Source organism: Bufo bufo, chromosome 2 (genome assembly GCF_905171765.1).
Source record: "Bufo bufo chromosome 2, aBufBuf1.1, whole genome shotgun sequence".
Classification (NCBI taxonomy): Eukaryota; Metazoa; Chordata; class Amphibia; order Anura; family Bufonidae; genus Bufo; species Bufo bufo.
The window spans coordinates 718,787,989-718,809,022 of NC_053390.1; the positions used below are offsets into that span (position 1 = coordinate 718,787,989).

Consider the following 21,034-nt stretch of genomic DNA (forward strand, 5'->3'; position numbering starts at 1 on the left):
CAAGTTCACAGGACGGAACATTGACGAGGACGGAACAAGGAAACCATTAAAGGGACAGTGTCTGCATTATTAGTGAGAAGATTGCTCTTTCGGAGCAAAGCAGGTGTCTTGACACTAACTGCACTGCTGACCATTTCTACCAAAGTAGAGACCTTTTTTAATTTAAACAGTGGCGTGCTGGGATTTTTGAGGTTCCCCTGTTGCACTCTAGGTCCTTATTTGGTTTATCTTCACTACACATACGCTGGAGTCCACGACTGTTCCCAATCCAACGATGTGGATGAACATTCCGGAGAAGAAGGCTCCTGTACTCCGGCCCATGGGCAGTGAAGACTTTAAGCCAGGAGAAGCGCACACAGTTTTACTGGGCAAGCGCCGGAAATGCGCACAGATGGGGCCTGTGCATGTTCTCATGAGAGAAGGGGAAAATGTTCCGTGCCCGAGAAAACATCAAAATGAGGGAAATTGGGGATGAAAAAGAAAACTTTGACTTCTAGAACGAAAACCTCCAAGCTCCTTGACTTGAAAAAGCTCATTTGCATGTGATGAGACTAAAAGTGGATTTTCAGTGCAATTAGAAAACGGCAACAAGAGCCACATCCAGACCACCATATGCAAAGGAAAAAGGTGCTGTTGGCAGTCTGAAAGGCATAACCGAGGGGACAGGTTCCCTTTAAACAAAATGTAGACTATTTCGAAAAGAAACACTTGAAATTATGCTAACGCATAGCAGAATGGTGCATTGTACCGATCTCTTTTAAAAATGCAAGGATGAGCTGGAATAGCTATAGTTTCTTTTCATGATGCTATGACTAATGGTGCCAATTTTTCAGTAATAATAACACAAATGTGCACCCTCTTTCCTAATATGTACTCAGTGCCATCTCCCTTTCATCTGATAGTGAGTATGCCTTGCTGGATCTGCAGAACTGACAGTGTTATAAACAATATGTCAGAGATCTTGACAGTGGACACTTCACTGTGCAAAGATAATGGAGACGTTACCTTGGAGCTTTTCAGTGGTAGATGGTTTCTGGCTCAGAAAGCTGTTTGCATCTCCGTAAATCCAACAAAGCTGAGTGCAATGAGTTGAAACACATGACCCTGAACTAATGTCTAATGTGCAGACTGCATGTATTCAAAGGATCTGACGCCTTGAAATGATTTATAAGAGGAAAGTGTACTGTGTTTCTTATAGAAAAGTATGTGATACGTGGTATACATGGCCATACATACGAGACTAGGAGACCACAGTCTGGGTGCTCCAGAAAGGCTGCACTCACACCACAGTGAAAAAAAAAACCACGACCGTTAAAGATGGATACACTGTCAATTTTTCATGGTCATTTTGCATCCGTGTGTGCATCCATTTTCTGTCTGTATCGATTTTTAATGGCCGTTTGGCATTCATTTTGCATTTTTATTTATTTATTTTTCAAACCCAACCCCTGCAGTGTCCTCAACATAATGTCCCATAGTGCCCCTGGTCATCCAAGGGCCTCTCATAGTGCCCCAGTACATATCATGGCTGTGACATAGTGTCCCAGTCTATATAAGAACCCTCAAAAAGTGCCCCAGTATTTATAATGGCCCAATACATAGTGCCCCAGTATATATAATGGCCCCATACATAGTGCCCCAGTATATATAAGTGCCCACTCATAGTGTTCCAGTATATATAATGACCCTCACATAGTATCTCAGAATATATAATGACCCTCACATAGTGACCCAGTATATAATATGACCCCAACACAGTGACCCAGTATATATAATGACTCTCACATAGTGCCCCAGTAAATAAAATGGCCTACTCATAGTGCCCCAGTATATATAATGACCTTCACATAGAGCCCCAGTATACACTGCCTGGGCAAAAAAAAAAAAGTCGCTACCCAAAAAAAAAAAGAAAAGAAAAGTCACACTCTCTAATATTTTGTTGGACCGCCTTTAGCTTTGATTACAGCACGCATTCGCTGTGGCATTGTTTCAATAAGCTTCTGCAATGTCACAAGATTTATTTCCATCCAGTGTTGCATTAATTTTTCACCAAGATCTTGCATTGATGATGGTAGAGTCTGACTGCTGCGCAAAGCCTTCTCCAGCACATGCCAAAGATTCTCAATGGGGTAAGGTCTGGACACTGTGGTGGCCAATCCAAGTTTGAAAATTATCATGCTCCCTGAACCACTCTTTCACAATTTGAGCATGATGAATCCTGGCATTATCATCTTGGAATATGCCCGTGCCATCAGGGAAGAAAAAATCCATTGATGGAATAACCTGGTCATTCAGTATGTTCAGGTAGTCAGCTGACCTCATTCTTGGAGCACACACACTGTTGCTGAACCTAGACCTGACCAACTGCAGCAACCCCAGATCATAGCCCTCCCCCACAGGCTTGTACAGTAGGCACTAGGCATGATGGGTGCATCACTTTATCTGCCTCTCTTCTTACCCTGATGCGCCTATCACTCTGGAACAGGGTAAATCTGGACTCATCAGACCACATGACCTTCTTACATTGCTCCAGAGTCCAATCTTTATGCTCCCTAGCAAATTGAAGCCTTTTTTTCTGGTTTGCCTCACTGATTAGTGGTTTTCTTACAGCTACACAGCTGTTCAGTCCCAATCCCTTGAGTTCCCTTCGCATTGTGTGTGTGGAAATACTCTTACTTTCACTATTAAACATAGCCCTGAATTCTACTGTTGTTTTTCTTCGATTTGATTTCATCAAACGTTTAAGTGATTGCCTATCATGATCATTCAGGATTTTTTTCCCGCCACATTTCTTCCTCGAATACGATGGGTCCCCGCTATCCTTCCAGTTTTTAATAATGCGTTGGACAGTTCTTAACCCAATTTTAGTAGTTTCTGCAATCTCCTGATATGTTAAATAACTTTTTGCCAGCTGAAAGATAATCGCCCATGCATTAATTATCCAATAGGAGGCTAATAACTATTTGCTTAGTTAAATCCAGGTGGCGACTTTTTTTTTGGGACAGGCAGTGTATATAATGACCCTCACATAATGAATGGAATATTTGCATGTCTTCTGTGTTTTGTACCTACTGCTGCTTTTGGCTACCAAATCATGAGCCAATTCTGATGGGACCATACAGGCCTTACAGCTGCTACACAGACAGGATCCGTTGTGCGTCTCATTTTTCCTTCCTTCTGACAGATCAGAAAAAGGGTCAAACAAATGATGATGTCAGCCAGGCCGAAAGGCACAATAGTGGCCCAGTCATGAAGTGGGGAGGGTGGGAACAGTATGAGGAGACCACAGAGTGGCCCAATGACCAAGTGTGGAGGTGGCAGCAGTATGAGTAAGCCACAGAGTGGCACAATGACAGTCTGGAGATGGCGGCAGCAGCAGCATCAGTAGGAGGCCTCCGAGTCGCACAATGACAGGGTCTGGAGGTGGCAGTAGTATGAGGAGGCCACCGAGTTGACACAATGACAGAGTCTGGAGGTGGCGGCTGCTGCAGTAGCAGCATCAGGAGAAGGCCACCGAGTGGCACAATTACAGAGACTGGAGGTGGCGGCAGTATCAGGAGACTACAGAGTGGCAAGGTGACATAGTGTGGAGGTGGCAGCAGCATGAATAGGCCACAGCATGAGGAGGCCACAGACTGGCATAACGACGAAAATATGCGGAGGTGGCAGCAGCATGTGGAGGCCAAAGAGTGGCCGCGTCAACTATTCATTTATAGGGAATATGGAACAGAACAGAAGGTTAAAAGTTCTCAACTTTATAAAGTGTTGCTTAAAACACCATTCAATAATACACGTTCTCCGGCAGAAAAGGCTTGGCAAATTGATTGTCCGTGAATTTCCCTCGAAGATTGGGATAAAATATTGACGAATTTAAGTTTACTTTCTTATAATTTTAATCAAGATTTGGTTCAATTTAATATTCAATATTTAATAAATTTAATGATAAAAATTAAGTGTTGCCTAAGACAGGAGAAAATCAGACCCAGATACTTCTGAGGGAACCTGCCTGGCATGAACAGGCCTCAAGTAGCTACAGACAATGAGAAGACAAAGCGTCAAGATAGCTTTGAGCCCGGAAGAGTCGCAAAGTTCATCATAATACATCACTAAAGAGTTTACTGCATATAACCGCAGCGCTGGCCGCTGAATAAAATTAGTTTTTCGACCGAAACAGGTCAATAAAGATTTTACCGCATATAACTGCAGGCTGCAGAACTGAACGCTGAATAAAATTTGTTTTTTGACCGAAATAAGTCCCAAAAGGTTTTACCACATTCAGTCCTGATCAAAAGTTTAAGACCACTTGAAAAATGCCAAAAAATCATATTTAGCATGGCTGGATCTTAACAAGGTTCCAAGTAGAGCTTCAACATGCAACAAGAAGAAATGGGAGTGAGACAAAACATTTTTTGAGCATTCAATTTAATGAAAACAACGAATAAACTGAAACCGGCTGTTTTTCAGCTGATCAAAAGTTTAGGACCACACCTCCAAAAAAAAACTAAACCCCCCCAAAACAGAAATCCAACTTCCAAACATGAACTCATGGAAGTGTGATGATATTCTCCTGGAAAAAGTCCCTTGTCCTGCAGGCACATTGTGTACTGTAGCGTTGTCCTGTTGAAAAACCCAGTCGTTACCACACAGACCAGGGCCCTCAGTCATGAGGAATGCTCTCTGCAACATCTGGACATAGCCAGCGTCCGTTTGACGCCCCTGCACTTCCTGAAGCTCCATTGTTCCACTGAAGGAAAAAGCACCCCAGAACATTATGGCGCCCCCTCCACTGTGGCGCGTAGAAAACATCTCAGGTGGGATCTGCTTGTCATGCCAGTAACGTTGGAAACCATCAGGACCATCAAGGTAAAAAAAATTCTCATCAGAGAATAAAAAACTTTCTTCCACCTTTGAACGTCCCATGTTTGGTGCTCTCTTGCAAAGTCCAAACGAGCAGTTCTGTGGCGTTCAAGGAGACAAGGTCTTTGAAGACGTTTTTTTGTTTTTGAAGCCCTTCAGTCTCAGATGCCGTCTGATGGTTATGGGGCTGCAGTCAGCACCAGTAAGGGCCTTCATTTGGGTCAAGGACCGTCCAGTGTCTTGACGGACAGCCAATTTGATCCTCCGGCTCAGTGCTATTGAAATTTTTTGGGTCTTCCACTTGACTTTTATTCCATAACCCCCAGGATCATTTAACTCCTTAGGGATGCATGACATACCGGTACGGCATGTTTCCCAAGTCCTTAAGGACCCATGACGTACCGGTACGTCATGGGTTTAAACCGTGATTGTGGCGCGGCGGGGGTTAATCGGAACAGGATGCCCGCTGAAATCATTCAGCAGGCATCCTGTCACAACGCCGGGGGGAGGGTCATGTGACCCCCCCGTATCAGCGATTGCCGCAAACCGCAGGTCAGTTCAGACCTGAACTGGTTCCTAAAAATTGGGTTTTTGAAAATTTCTGAAAAAGTTCAAGATTTGCCTCTAAACTTCTAAGCCTTGTAACATCCCCAAAAAATAAAATATCATTCCCAAAATGATCCAAACATGAAGTAGACATATGGGGAATGTAAAGTAATAACTATTATTGGAGTTATTACTATGTATTATAGAAGTAGAGAAATTGAAACTTGGAAATTTGCAATTTTTTCCAAATTTTTGGTAAATTTGATATTTTTTTATAAATAAAAATGATTTTTTTTTACTTCATTTTACCAGTGTCGTGAAGTACAATATGTGACGAAAAAACAATCTCAGAATGGCCTGGATAAGTCAAAGCGTTTTAAAGTTATCAGCACTTAAAGTGACACTGGTCAGATTTGCAAAAAATGGCCTGGTCCTTAAGGTGAAATAGAGTCCTTAAGGGGTTAAGAAATTCCAAATGACTGTCTTACTGCGTCCCACCTAAGCAGCGATGGCGCGCTGTGAGAGACCCTGCTTATGCAGTTAAACAACCCGACCACGTTCAAAAAGGGAGTTTTTTTGCCTTTGCCATCACAACGTGTGACTACCTGACAGAAAATGACAATGAATCCACATCTTTGCACAGATTTGGCCTTTTAAAGGCATGTGGTCCTAAAATTTGGATCAGCTGAAAAACAGCCTGTTTCAGTTTAAAGTCTCACTCTCATTTCTTCTTGTTGCATGTTGAAGCTCTACTTGGAACATTGTTAAGATCCAACAATGTAAAATATGATTTTTTGCCATTTTTCAAGTGGTCTTAAACTTTTGATCAGGACTGTATAACTTCGACCGAAATAAGTCAATAAAGATGTTTACCACATATAACAGAGCACGGGGATAGAGAGGGTCTTCGGATTCCCTCCGCACTATATGGATGTCTCAGAAATGAACCACTGCTCCCGACAGGGAAGGTCATAGAGTGTCCCGGTCATCCGGCATCTATTCGCCCCGCTAAAGGATTATTTTGAAAATGTGTAGAAGCCACAGCGCTGACCTCTGAATAAATTTTGTTTTTCAACCAAAATACTTCAATAAATATTTTACCACATATAACCGGCACCGACGTGAACTGAGCATATATTTTTCTTTTTGTACTGAAATTGGCCCCTAAACGCTTTCAAGACATATAACCGCCGCCGCCGTGAACTGAGAATGTATTTTTCTGTTTGTACTGAAATACAAAATAACACATATAACAGCCGCACTGACTGACTGCTACCCCCGCTACTTCCGTGAACCTATGCAGCACTACTTCTCATGTACAGTTGTGGCCAAAAGTTTTGAGAATGACAAAAATATTAGTTTTCACAAAGTTTGCTGCTAAACTGCTTTTAGATCTTTGTTTCAGTTGTTTCTGTGATGTAGTGAAATATAATTACACGCACTTCATACGTTTCAAAGGCTTTTATCGACAATTACATGACATTTATGCAAAGAGTCAGTATTTGCAGTGTTGGCCCTTCTTTTTCAGGACCTCTGCAATTCGACTGGGCATGCTCTCAATCAACTTCTGGGCCAATTCCTGACTGATAGCAAATCATTCTTTCATAATCACTTCTTGGAGTTTGTCAGAATTAGTGGGTTTTTGTTTGTCCACCCGCCTCTTGAGGATTGACCACAAGTTCTCAATGGGATTAAGATCTGGGGAGTTTCCAGGCCATGGACCCAAAATGTCAACGTTTTGGTCCCCGAGCCACTTAGTTATCACTTTTGCCTTATGGCACGGTGCTCCATCGTGCTGGAAAATGCATTGTTCTTCACCAAACTGTTGCTGGATTGTTGGAAGAAGTTGCTGTTGGAGGGTGTTTTGGTACCATTCTTTATTCATGGCTGTGTTTTTGGGCAAAATTGTGAGTGAGCCCACTCCCTTGGATGAGAAGCAACCCCACACATGAATGGTCTCAGGATGCTTTACTGTTGGCATGACACAGGACTGATGGTAGCGCTCACCTTTTCTTCTCCGGACAAGCCTTTTTCCAGATACCCCAAACAATCGGAAAATGGCTTCATCGGAGAATATTACTTTGCCCCAGTCCTCAGCAGTCCATTCACCATACTTTCTGCAGAAGATCAATCTGTCCCTGATGTTTTTTTTGGAGAGAAGTGGCTTCTTTGCTGCCCTTCTTGACACCAGGCCATCTTCCAAAAGTCTTCGCCTCACTGTGCGTGCAGATGCGCTCACACCTGCCTGCTGCCATTCCTGAGCAAGCTCTGCACTGGTGGCACTCCGATCCCTCAGCTGAATCCTCTTTAGGAGACTATCCTGGCGCTTGCTGGACTTTCTTGGGCGCCCTGAAGCCTTCTTAACAAGAATTGAACCTCTTTCCTTGAAGTTCTTGATGATCCTATAAATTGTTGATTGAGGTGCAATCTTAGTAGCCACAATATCCTTGCCTGTGAAGCCATTTTTATGCAACGCAATGATGGCTGCACGCGTTTCTTTGCAGGTCACCATGGTTAACAATGGAAGAACAATGATTTCAAGCATCACCCTCCTTTTAACATGTCAAGTCTGCCATTTTAACCCAATCAGCCTGACATAATGATCTCCAGCCTTGTGCTCGTCAACATTCTCACCTGAGTTAACAAGACGATTACTGAAATGATCTCAGCAGGTCCTTTAATGACAGCAATAAAATGCAGTGGAAAGGTTTTTTTCGGATTAAGTTAATTTTCATGGCAAAGAAGGACTATGCAATTCATCTGATCACTCTTCATAACATTCTGGAGTATATGCAAATTGCTATTATAAAAACTTAAGCAGCAACTTTTCCAATTTCCAATATTTATGTAATTCTCAAAACTTTTGGCCACGACTGTAGGTAGGCTGCTGTGAAGCATGTGCTCTACTCCGGGCACGTTTGGCTCCCGACCTCCCACTGGTGCCACCCTGCTCACTCCCAGCCATGGTTTCAACACATATAACCGCCGTGAACTGAGAACATATTTTTCTTTTTGTTCTGAAATAGGCCAGTAAACGCTTTCAGCAGGAATAAATGCACCAATGAAATGCGTATATATTTTTATTTCTGTACTGAAATAGGCCATTAAACCCTTTTGCCACAAATAAGTGCACCAGTGAAGTGCATATATTTTTTTCTTTCTATAATGAAATAGGACAAATAATGGCTATTTGGATCCCCAAATACTCTTTCTTTGCACTTGTAAATCGCTTTTCTGGCACTGTTCCTAGCGCCTTCTGATATCTCTCCCTGCACTAAGATGCTGTGAAATGATTCCTCCCTATTGTTTCCCTGCACTTAAAAATAGTTTTTTTTCACAATGATGTTTTTCCAAATGCTGTCCCTAGCATCTTCACACATCTGTCCCTGCACTCAGAACGAAAATGTCTGACTCTAAAATGGCCGCCGTATTTATAGGGCTGTGACATCACAGGGCTGGCTGGCTGCTGATTGGCTGCATGCATGGCATTATGGGTCAGCCTGCCTTCCCATAGTTCCTTGCTCCATGTCCTCACACTTGAAGTCGCCATTTTAGGAAAAATTGCGATTCGCATTGAATTCCACTTCGTCTGATTCGATTCGCTCACCTCTACTGAAATTGATATGGGAAAAGTTAACTTTAACTATACAAACAGGTTCTAAAAATCATGGTCAAATTATTTTTTTTAATATGAACAAAGGACAAATGTTTCTAAGGCTTTGTCGCAACAAGTTTTAATACCACGTTTAACAAAAAAGCACCATGCAAAAGTATATACTAGTCTTTTCCATCCTGTAGAGTCCGGCAAAACAGTATACGTTAAATGTTTTTTTTTTTTTTTGTATAGCATCTGTTGGAGGCATCAATCTATACGTCATGTACATACTCTAAACATGGGACAAAAACATGATGTGAATACAGCTTTAATTTTACAAACTGTCCATTAATTTACATATGGCATCCTGGTGGTGACTGCTGGATGTTCTCACTTTCTTTATTTCTCGCTCTTCTGAACATAGTTCTACTATGGCTCCACTTTACTATACTGTTAGTGCTTTTCATTTTATCAATCCACCATCATAAATATGGCTAAATGTACAATTCTCTTGAAACTATGTAAGTTAGCTTCCTAAGACTAACACCGAAGACCCCTGCACAGCATGTCTTCATGTGTCAATGATTTTTAAAGGGATTGTTTCACTTCAGCAAATGGCATTTATCATGTACACAAAGTTAAAGGGTACCTGTCAGCAGATTTGTAACTATGACGCTGACTGACCTGTTACATGTCCGCTTGGCAGCTGAAGACATCTGTGTTGGTCCCATGTTCATATGTGCCCGCATTGCTGAGAAAAATAATGTTTTAATACATTCAAATGAGCCTCTAGGAGCAATGGGGGCGTTGCCGTTACTCCTAAATCTCAGCGCTTCAGTATCCAGCTCTGACAAGCCTCTTTCTTGTACTGCGCCAGATACTGAAGCAGACGGTGCAGAGCGGGGCTTTAGTAGAAGTCAGGGCCAGGCATGATGATGTTTTCCCTGCCTGGCCCTGTCAATTAAAGTGTAGAGAGCGCGACAGGAGCAGAGCTTCTGTTGATCCTAGAGGCTCATTTGCATACATTAAAACTTCATTTTGCTCAGTAATGCTTATATTTATCAGCTCCTGTGTCTCCCCACCCCCTGCCGCTGAATGGTCTTGAAGCTCATAAATATGAGGACTTCTGAGTACATGCTGTGTATTGAACCAACTCCAGATTTTAACAAAACGATTGGGTCAATGCAAGTAAGTGGACCCATCGTTTTGCTCAGGATCTCTCAGTACGTTATCTGTTGATGGACACCATAAAACTGGTCAGAGATTACCTTTAATAGATATTGGTGCCCTTAAAGGGGTTATCCCATGACTAATGTAAACAATGAAAATTAGACATCATATAGTACATGATAATCTCTTTCTAACAAAGCTAGAACCAGCCCTGCACCTCACATGGATCCAGCAATCCCCCTATTCATTGCTCTGCTAGATTTATATCAATATACAGGGTGGGCCATTTATATGGATACACCTTAATAAAATGGGAATGGTTGGTGATATTAACTTCCTGTTTGTGGCACATTAGTATATGTGAGGGGGGAAACTTTTCAAGATGGGTGGTGACCATGGCGGCCATTTTGAATCCAACTTTTGTTTTTTCAATAGGAAGAGGGTCATGTGACACATCAAACTTATTGGGAATTTCACAAGAAAAACAATGGTGTGCTTGGTTTTAACGTAACTTTATTCTTTCATGAGTTATTTACAAGTTTCTGACCACTTATAAAATGTGTTCAATGTGCTGCCCATTGTGTTGGATTGTCAATGCAACCCTCTTCTCCCACTCTTCACACACTGATAGCAACACCGCAGGAGAAATGCTAGCACAGGCTTCCAGTATCCGTAGTTTCAGGTGCTGCACATCTCGTATCTTCACAGCATAGACGATTGCCTTCAGATGATACGAGATGTGCAGCACCTGAAACTACGGATACTGGAAGCCTGTGCTAGCATTTCTCCTGCGGTGTTGCTATCAGTGTGTGAAGAGTGGGAGAAGAGGGTTGCATTGACAATCCAACACAATCGGCAGCACATTGAACACATTTTGTAAGTGGTCAGAAACTTGTAAATAACTCATGAAAGAATAAAGTTACGTTAAAACTAAGCACACCATTGTTTTTCTTGTGAAATTCCCAATAAGTTTGATGTGTCAAATGACCCACTTCCTATTGAAAAAACAAAAGTTGGATTCAAAATGTCCGACTTCAAAATGGCCGCCATGGTCACCACCCATCTTGAAAAGTTTCCCCCCTCACATATACTAATGTGCCACAAACAGGAAGTTAATATCACCAACCATTCCCATTTTATTAAGGTGTATCCATATAAATGGCCCACCCTGTATATTATATTATCAAGCTGTCAGCTGAAGGGGAGTGTCTTTACTGCTGCAGCTAGGGAGAGCATGGACACGCCCCCTTATCACAACTCAGGAGGCAGTTGAAAGTTGAAACTGAGCATGTGCGGCCTTCTGAGTGAGCAGGAAGAAATAGGAAAAAGAACAAACAGCAGGTGGAGCTATACAGATGCATTTTATTGAATATCTCAGCGGCTATGCTAAATGTTTAATTCTATGTAATTACAAAAATATTCAGATCCAGGTGCTGGTTTTAAAAACTGTAGAATATTTTTCGTGGGACATCCCCTTTAAAATGGAGTAGCTGTTATAGCACTGCATGCAGAAATGGTGCTTTCAGTAAATAAGTTTTTTCCTGTACTTAGATACTGATGGCCTTTTCTGAATTTTTGTGATTTAAATGCTAACAATGGCCATGTAACATCAGAAGATGACTTCTAAAAGTCATATATCAATGCTGTGAGGTACAAGTAGACTGTACATTTACTATGGGGTAGGAAGAAATCAGTGGTAAGAAACCAGCACAAGAGGACAGATGTAACTGGAGGAATATAAATAATACTTACAAGAGCTGCCATTGCCCAGCCTGTCTTGTTGTAGATGAATTCCAAATTATTTCTTCTCAGGTACAGCAGACCACCAACCAGAGACACCAGCAAAGCCAGAGCTATTGTTCCCGAGTAATTAGGTGGCCGGAACACGCGGATCTAAAACAGGGAGAAAGCACACATGTAATATTGCATATACTCAGGGGGAACTTATCAAGCCTTGCACTCTTCTGGCTTAAAAAAATTGCACGATAAGGGTTTACAATTTTTGTGTTTAGTCTAAGCTAGCATTAGTCTAGAACAGAGGTGCAACCTGTGCTATATGGTGAGGGGGTAGGTGGGACTGCCAGCTGCTAGGGCATCTCAATAGTCGACTCTGGACAGCAAATCAGCAGAACACTGTGGCAAGGCCTAGTGCCTGTAGCCCCTCAGAGGCAGACGCTGGAGGCGCAATAGCATCATCACCATGCTGTCTGGGCCAGGCTGCAAGCAGGACAGGAGACCAGTGGTCCTGAACCACATTGCAGGTGAGTATCTGGGTTTGTTATTTTTCTTTATACTGGGGGTGCTCTACAAGGGGCATTTTCTTCTACTGGCACACATAAAAGGGGCATTTGTACTACTGGTGCATTATAAGGGCCATTCTTTTATGCAAACATTTACAAAGAAAAAATGGTGCACTACAATGGAAAATGCAATTGAAAATATATGGCTAAACCCTCACACTTATATTAACATAAGACTTTCGGCAATATATTCTTATTTCAAGAACATACCGGAGCCCGCGCACCCCGTCAAGGTCTCTCAAAGTGGCACGGGAAATCTGCATGAAAATCTATGTGGAAAATCTGCATAAAGTACACTGCCATGTGCATGTGGCCTTACACTCTTCCAGGAAATACACTGGGGAAGATTTACTATTGCAAATGTGCCAGAATTTGGGACAAGATTAAGTCAGGATGCCTTAGGCCTAGTTTACACTTCATTGATTTGGTCAGTGATTGGGAGCCAAAATCAGGAGTGAGAAGGTACTCTATAATGGAAAGATCTGAATCTGTTCAGTGCTTCTGACTCACAATCACTGATGGAAATCACTAACCAAATCACAGAAATGTGAACTAGGCCTAACACCACATATTTTCTATGGTGCTTGACAAACGGTTTGATTTAGCATGAAATGAGTGGAGATTGCCAGATAAGGAGTGTGGCTTAAGGTGCAACGCCAAAAGGGCTCTAGAATTTTAATGCAAAATTCTGGCATAAAGTAAGAGAACAGATACAGAGGTGCTAGAAAGTTTGTGAACTGTTCAGAATTTTCTATATTTCTGCATACATTTGTCCTAAAACTACATCACATTTTCACCTTCGAAAAGTAGATAGACATCCAAACCAAACGAGTCAAAAATATTGGACTTAAACGATCCAATATCACATGTCTGAGCGGAAAAAGTATATGAACCTTTACTTTTAGTATCTGGTGTGAATCCTTGTGAAGCAATAACTGCAACTAAATCTTTCCGGAAACTGTTTATTTGTCCTGCACATTGGCTTGGAAGAATTTCAGGCCATTCCTCCATACAAAGCAGCTTCACCTCCGTTAAATTGGTGGGTCTTCTCCCATGAACTGGGAGCCAAAACCAGGATTGGAGCCTCCATCTTTCCCATAAGGTATAAGGCCCCTTTCACACGGGCGAGTATTCCGCGCGGGTGCAATGCGTGAGGTGAACGCATTGCACCCGCACTGAATCCAGACCCATTAATTTCTATGGGGCTGTGCACATGAGCGTTGATTTTCACGCATCACTTCTGTGTTGCTTGTAAATCGCAGCATGCTCTATATTGTGCGATTTCCACGCAACGCAGGCCCCATAGAAGTGAATGGGGCTGCGTGAAAATCGCAAGCATCCGCAAGCAAGTGCGATGCGGTGCGATTTTTACGCACGGTTGCTAGGAGACGATCGGGGTAGGGACCCGATCATTTTATTATTTTCCCTTATAACATGGTTATAAGGGCAAATAATAGCATTCTGAATACAGAATGCATAGTACAATAGCGCTGGAGGGGTTAAAAAAAAATAAAAAAATGATTTAACTCAACTTAATCCACTTGCTCGCGCAGCCCGGCTTCTCTTCTGTCTCCTTCTTTGCCGATTGCAGGAAAAGGACCTGTGGTGACGTCACTCCGGTCATCACATGATCCATCACCATGGTAAAAGATCATGTGATGGACCATGTGATGACCGGAGTGACGTCACCACCGGTCCTTTTCCTGCAATCAGCAAAGAAGAAGACAGAAGAGAAGCCGGGCTGCGCGAGCAAGTGGATTAAGGTGAGTTAAATTATTTTTTATAACCCCTCCAGCCATATTGTACTATGGAAATCACTGACCAAACACTGACTGTGTGAATTAGGCCTCATGCACACGTTGTTTTAGTCCGCATCCGAGCCGCAGTTTTTGCGGCTTGGATGCGGACCCATTCACTTCAATGGGGTTGCAAAAGATGCGGGACAGCATCCGTTGATCCGTTCCGTGGTCCACAAAAAAATATAATCTGTCCTATTCTTGTCCGTTTTGTGGACAAGAATAGGCAGTTACATCAATGGCTGTCCGTGCCGTAAATTGTGGAACGCACACGGACGTCTTCCGTGTTTTGCGGATCCGCAATTTGCAGACCGCAAAACACACAACGGTCGTGTGCATGAGGCCTAAGGCATTACTGTGTACAGTGTCCTGCATCTTTCTCCTCCTTCTCATTCCATTTGGTCCTCTTACAGCTGAACTTAAAAACTTGAACTTTCATTAGTGATGAAAACTATTTACAAATTTCAAAATTTAGGGTTTATTGGTCCCAATAAACAGTCAAAATGTCAGCGTCACTTGGCCATCCTGTGTAATGAGGCATACTCTTTGTTTTAGATACAAAACAGCATCTAACTCGGGGCTCAGGATTAAATGTCTCAAGTGAAGGGCCTTCTGAGCTAATTTGGATTAGATTCTCCAGTGTAGAAATATGAATTGATTGCATACTTTTGATTTACGGTAATTCTGTTTTGGGCAGATAAACCTTCGTTCACACTGGATTGAGTTCTACTTTTCAATAGGACCATCCTGAAGATAGGTCATCAATATTCAAAGTCTTTCTTTGGGGGGGAATGTATTGGATAACACTGACAGCATTATGTAAGTGTCATCTAATACAGTCCTGAACTGTAAGGGTTACATAGCATCATAAATCAATACAATGCTATGTGACCCCGGCAGTGCTGGGAGGTCAGGACGGGTATTCTCCCTGACACGCGCTGCGAATTCAATGCGTGGGACTCGCTCGTGTGAAAGGGACCTAAAAGGGAATATATAATGAAGGGAAGGTAAACCATTGTTTATCGTTTCCTTATGTGTCCTCCTGCACTGTTTCCAACAATTTGTCTGTGTATACAGGACCTCCTTCCTCTTGTCTTTGTCCTTGGTTCAGCCCTTCTGTGTTCCCTGTGGTGCTTTATGGTCCCTGCTTCACAGCAGCCTGCTGCATGATCTTCGGTGAGGGCCTGTCTCCTGTGATCCTGCACTGGAGGTAGAAATCTTCAGAGCAGCGTGGTCTCCGCAAGAAGGAGGCAAGGAAGTGTGCCGTGAAGGGAGGAAGCCGGGGGAGGGGGAACAACACAGGGGCCTCATGATAATGTACCAGTTATGTGCAGCCAGTTAGACTACCCAATTTACTATGTGGATGCCGAAGCATTTAGGAAGGCAAAGTATTGTACTTGTGTACTCACAAGCTTGCGTCCTTGCCAGTGGCGTGCCTAGGGTGTTTGGTACCCTTTCACAGTTGTAATGCCCTCTTTGTGCCCCCTTCACAGTAAAAATCCCCATTGTGCTCCCTTCATAGTAATAATCTCCATTGTGCCCCCTTCATAGTAATAATCCCCATGGTGCCCCCTTCCTAGTAATAATCCCCATTGTGTACCCTTCCTAGTAATAATCCCCATTGTGTCCCCTTCATAGTAATAATCCCCATTGTGCACCCTTTATAGTAATAATGCCCACTGTGCCCCTGTCACAGTAATAATGTCCACTGTGCTCTGTTCACAGTAATAATGCTCTCTGTGCCCCCTCCATACTAATAAAGCGCTCTTTACCTCCTCTGTAAAAAACAAACAAAAAAAAACACACACAGTAACTGCTCACCTTGTCCCGTTCCTGAAGCTAACATACCTCTTCCCTGCAGGCACAGATCGGAGGCTGGTAGCACGATCTGTGTCTGCAGGCTGAATGTTGGAGCGAGAAGAAGTCTTCCTGCTTCACCATTCTGTGTGCCGCCGGCCTGAAGGAGGGGAGGAGCTCTGGGAGCTGAGCGGTGAGTGACAGGACCGCAGCTCCCAGCGCTCCAGCAATGAGCGCTTCCATCTGTATTGATGGAAGCGCTCATTGCTTCTGGCACCCCCTTGAGAGCCGGCATGCGGGGCGGACCCCCCCCAAGTACACCACTGGTCCTTGCTTCCCGTTCCTCGCTGGATGGCAGGCTGGATGTCGGAGGGTTGGCTCTTCTAACAGACGTGCCTAGCGTGGTGCGTCTGCTGAAGTTTTTTTTATTTCTTAGAGCTGCAGCGCGGCGGTGGGACAAGTCGCAAATGGTGATAAGACTTAAAAGTGTTATCGCCATTTGCAAATTCCTCGTCACATTGGCGACCATTTTGAGATTCAGCTCATGGACAGATATCCTGACATTTCCTTTAGAATTTGCTGGTATCAGTCAGGATTCATTGTTCCATCAATGATGGCAAGCCACCCTGGCTCAGATACCCCAAAATAGGTCCAAACCATGATACTACCACCACCGTGTTTCACAGAAGGGATTAGATTTTTAAGCTGGAATGCAGGGTTTTCTTTTCTCCTAAAATCTGATGCAATTTTAGGTCAAATTTATATAGAAATATAGAAAATTATGAAGGGTTCACAAATTTTCAAGCACCACTATAGGTGGTATAAACAGATTAGAGAGTTTAAAGGTGCACCAGATTTATCATCCAGCACCAGACACTGTGATGAATGTTACTAAGACCTCATGCACACGACCGTATGTATTTTGCGGTCTGCAAAAAAAGGATCCGCAAAAAATACAGACGACATCCGTGTGCATTCTGTATTTTGCGGAACGAAACAGCTGGCCCCTAATATAACAGTCCTATCCTTGTCTGTAATGCGGACAATAATGGGACATGCACACGGAGTACCTTCTGCATATGGTCCGCAAAAAAAACAGAACGGACACGGAATGAAAATATGTTTGTGTGCATGATGCCTAATTTTGGACTGTCTAGTCCAAGTTTCTGACAACTTGAAAAAGCCCTATATGTAACGTATATGGCTAAAATTAACAAACTGACACATACTAAGCTTCCAAATCCTCATCTAATGTTTTAAACAAAGACTGGTGGTTAACCACAGAACCTTGAAATATGAGTGACTTTATTTTAACCCTTTCAGGAACTTTCTTTTTCAGTTTTTGCATTTTTATTTTTCAGTCCCTGCCTTCCCGAAGCCATAACTTTTTTTTTTTTTTTACCATTCACAATGTAGTGGGGAGCTGGAAAAAAAATTACAAATTGGGGTGGAATTGGAAAAATATACAATTGCACCACATTTTTATTTTGATGACATTCCCTATGCAGTAAAACTGACCTATGCCCTTCATTCTCTGGGTCAGTACGATTACAACGATACCACATTTACCATATATACTGTTGTTTTTCTTGTGTTTTAACCCCTTAACGACTAGCACCGTACATGTCTTCGGGTCTTTAAAGATGGCACCTGCTCCTGAGCGCTGCGGGGCCATAGAAGTGGGTGGCCGCCTGCTTCTTATAGCAGACACCCGTGGCTCATTTCTGCAACCGTCAGTAATGCTCATCGCAGACACTTCACCCCTCAGATGCTGTGGTCAATCCTAACCATCTGAGCGCGCTGAAAACCAAAAACACGCACTTCCGGTTATGCTCCGGCTCCCCCTTGCGGCGATCAGAGCAGCCGGAATGTGTGTGCAGCTTCCCCTGTCTTTGTGAATGACAGGAGGCTGCTGCATAGTATTTCCTATGGAGCCCTTGCCTGTAATAGGGCTCCATAGGAAAGTAGTATAATCATAGATTCCAATGCAAGTGCATTGGAGTGTACGATAATAGCAATCTAATGTTTGCATGTTACAGTTCGCTATAAAAAAGTGTAAAAATAATTTTTTAAAAATAAAAAAAATCACCCCCCCTTTCCCAAAATAAAAATAAAATAACTAAAAAAATTTAAAAAATACACATCATGGGTGTCACGATGTGTGAAAACACCCATAGTATAAAAATATATTCCCCATACGGCAAACAGCAAAACGGAAAAAAGCGTCCAAATGGCCGATTCGCCGTTTTTGGTCACTTCATTTTCTACAAACAATTTTCTTGAAACCCATGATGGCACCCATGCGACTAGGACCTTCCATCCAGGACAGGAAACCTGAAGAGATAAAAATTTTCACACCCCCACCACACCTCAGTCATTATAATAAACCGACCTCCGGAGGTGTGCCAACCACCAAGAAAGAAGAGTTGAAAAAAACAGAAAACACCACACATAATGGTAAAGAAGAGAACCTATCAGGTAACTCGTCTAATTTCCCATGGGAAAGAAGTTCTATCAACTATAATTCTATATGTGTATATATATATATATATATATACTGCTCAAAAAAATAAAGGGAACACTTAAACAACACAATGTAACTCCAAGTCAATCACACTTCTGTGAAATCAAACTGTCCACTTAGGAAGCAACACTGAGTGACAATCAATTTCACATGCTGTTGTGAAAATGGGATAGACAACAGGTGGAAATTATAGGCAATTAGCAAGACACCCCCAATAAAGAAGTGGTTCTGCAGGTGGTGATCACAGACCACTTCTCAGTTCCTATGCTTCCTGGCTGATGTTTTGGTCACTTTTGAATGCTGGCGGTGCTTTCACTCTAGTGGTAGCTTGAGACGGAGTCTACAACCCACACAAGTGGCTCAGGTAGTGCAGCTTATCCAGGATGGCACATCAATGCGAGCTGTGGCAAGAAGGTTTGCTGTGTCTGTCAGCGTAGTGTCCAGAGCATGGAGGCGCTACCAGGAGACAGGCCAGTACATCAGGAGACGTGGAGGAGGCCGTAGGAGGGCAACAACCCAGCAGCAGTACCGCTACCTCTGCCTTTGTGCAAGGAGGAACAGGAGGAGCACTGCCAGAGCCCTGCAAAATGACCTCCAGCAGGCCACAAATGTGCATGTGTCTGCTCAAACGGTCAGAAACAGACTCCATGAGGGTGATATGAGGGCCCGACGTCCACAGGTGGGGGTTGTGCTTACAGCCCAACACCGTGCAGGACGTTTGGCATTTGCCAGAGAACACCAATATTGGCAAATTCGCCACTGGCGCCCTGTGCTCTTCACAGATGAAAGCAGGTTCACACTGAGCACATGTGACAGACGTGACAGTCTTGAGACGCCGTGGAGAACGTTCTGCTGCCTGCAACATCCTCCAGCATGACCGATTTGGCATTGGGTCAGTAATGGTGTGGGGTGGCATTTCTTTGGAGGGCCGCACAGCCCTCCATGTGCTCGCCAGAGGTAGCCTGACTGCCATTAGGTACCGAGATGAGATCCTCAGACCCCTTGTGAGACCATATGCTGGTGCGGTTGGCCCTGGGTTCCTCCGAATGCAAGACAATGCTAGACCTCATGTGGCTGGAGTGTGTCAGCAGTTCCTGCAAGATGAAGGCATTGATGCTATGGACTGGCTCGCCCGTTCCCCAGACCTGAATCCAATTGAGCACATCTGGGACATCATGTCTCGTTGCACCACAGACTGTCCAGGAGTTGGCAGATGCTTTAGTCCAGGTCTGGGAGGAGATCCCTCAGGAGACTGTCCGCCACCTCATCAGGAGCATGCACAGGAGTTGTAGGGAGGTCATACAGGCACGTGGAGGCCACACACACTACTAAGCCTCATTTTGACTTGTTTTAAGGACATCACATCAAAGTTGGATCAGCCTGTAGTGTGTTTTTCCACTTTAATTTTGAGTGTGACTGCAAATCCAGACCTCCCTGGGTGGAAAAATTTGATTTCCATTTTTAAATTTTTGTGTGATTTTGTTGTCAGCACATGTAAAGAACAAAGTATTTCAGAAGAATATTTAATTAATTCAGATCTAGGATGTGTTATTTTTGTGTTCCCTTTATTTTTTTGAGCAGTGTGTATATATATATATATATATATATATATATATATATATATATATATTAGGGAGGGAATTTTTGAGGTGCCGTCATGGGTTTCAAGAAAAACAATTATATATTTTTTTAGAGGTAACCGCCTTCCTACTTTGTAGTAAGGTGGAAACCACATTTTTCGACAATCCCCTTCCCGACCAGACTTCTCTTTCAAAATCCATGCTGAAAGATGAAGGACTTCTGGGCTGGGATGAACTAGTGGACCCTGGTAAATTAGATCCTCTCTCAATGGTAGGGACCATGGAGGCTGTACTGCCAACCTCAGAAGATTTGAATACCGCTTGGGCCACTTTGGAGCTATCAGAATAACCAAGGTCTCCTCTCTCTCTATTTTTTCAATACTTGTGGGATAAGGCAAAATAAAGGGAAGGCGTACCCTAATTCTTGGCTCCAGTCCTGTGCTAACCCGTCCACTGCTGATGGGCCGTCCAAATGATTGAGGGAGAAACATTTTTCTACCTTTCTGTTGGCTCTTGAGGCAAAAAGGTCCACTGTAGGAAGACCGTACTTCTGGACTATCTGCAAAAAATATTTCTTTGTTCAGACACCATTTTCCATGTCTTATGGAAACTCGACGGAGAAAGTCCACTATAACATTCTCCTTCCCCTTCAGATGTACCGCTGAAAGGAAAAGCATTCTTCTTTCTGCTATGCAAAAGATCTCCTGGAATAGATGTAGGAGGGAAGAGACTCGTTCCTCCTTGACGGCTTATGTAGGCCACCACTGTTGAATTGTTCGAATAAAACACAATCTTCTTTTTTTTTTTATTTCTGGAAGAGCCACTGTCAGCACCATCTTTACTGCTTTTAACTCCTTGAAATTGGAGGA

The 21,034-nt window shown here is 43.1% G+C and overlaps 1 protein-coding gene across 2 annotated transcripts in view; it reads right to left on the minus strand.

Annotated features, from left to right (window-relative positions):
* TUSC3 (tumor suppressor candidate 3) overlaps positions 1–21,034 on the minus strand; it is a 357,616-nt gene that overhangs the window by 88,542 nt on the left and 248,040 nt on the right. For both annotated transcript variants that reach the window (XM_040418803.1, XM_040418804.1), the window contains exon 5: positions 11,921–12,061. In XM_040418803.1, the coding sequence (XP_040274737.1) occupies positions 11,921–12,061 (141 nt within the window). The remainder of the gene's footprint in view (positions 1–11,920; positions 12,062–21,034) is intronic.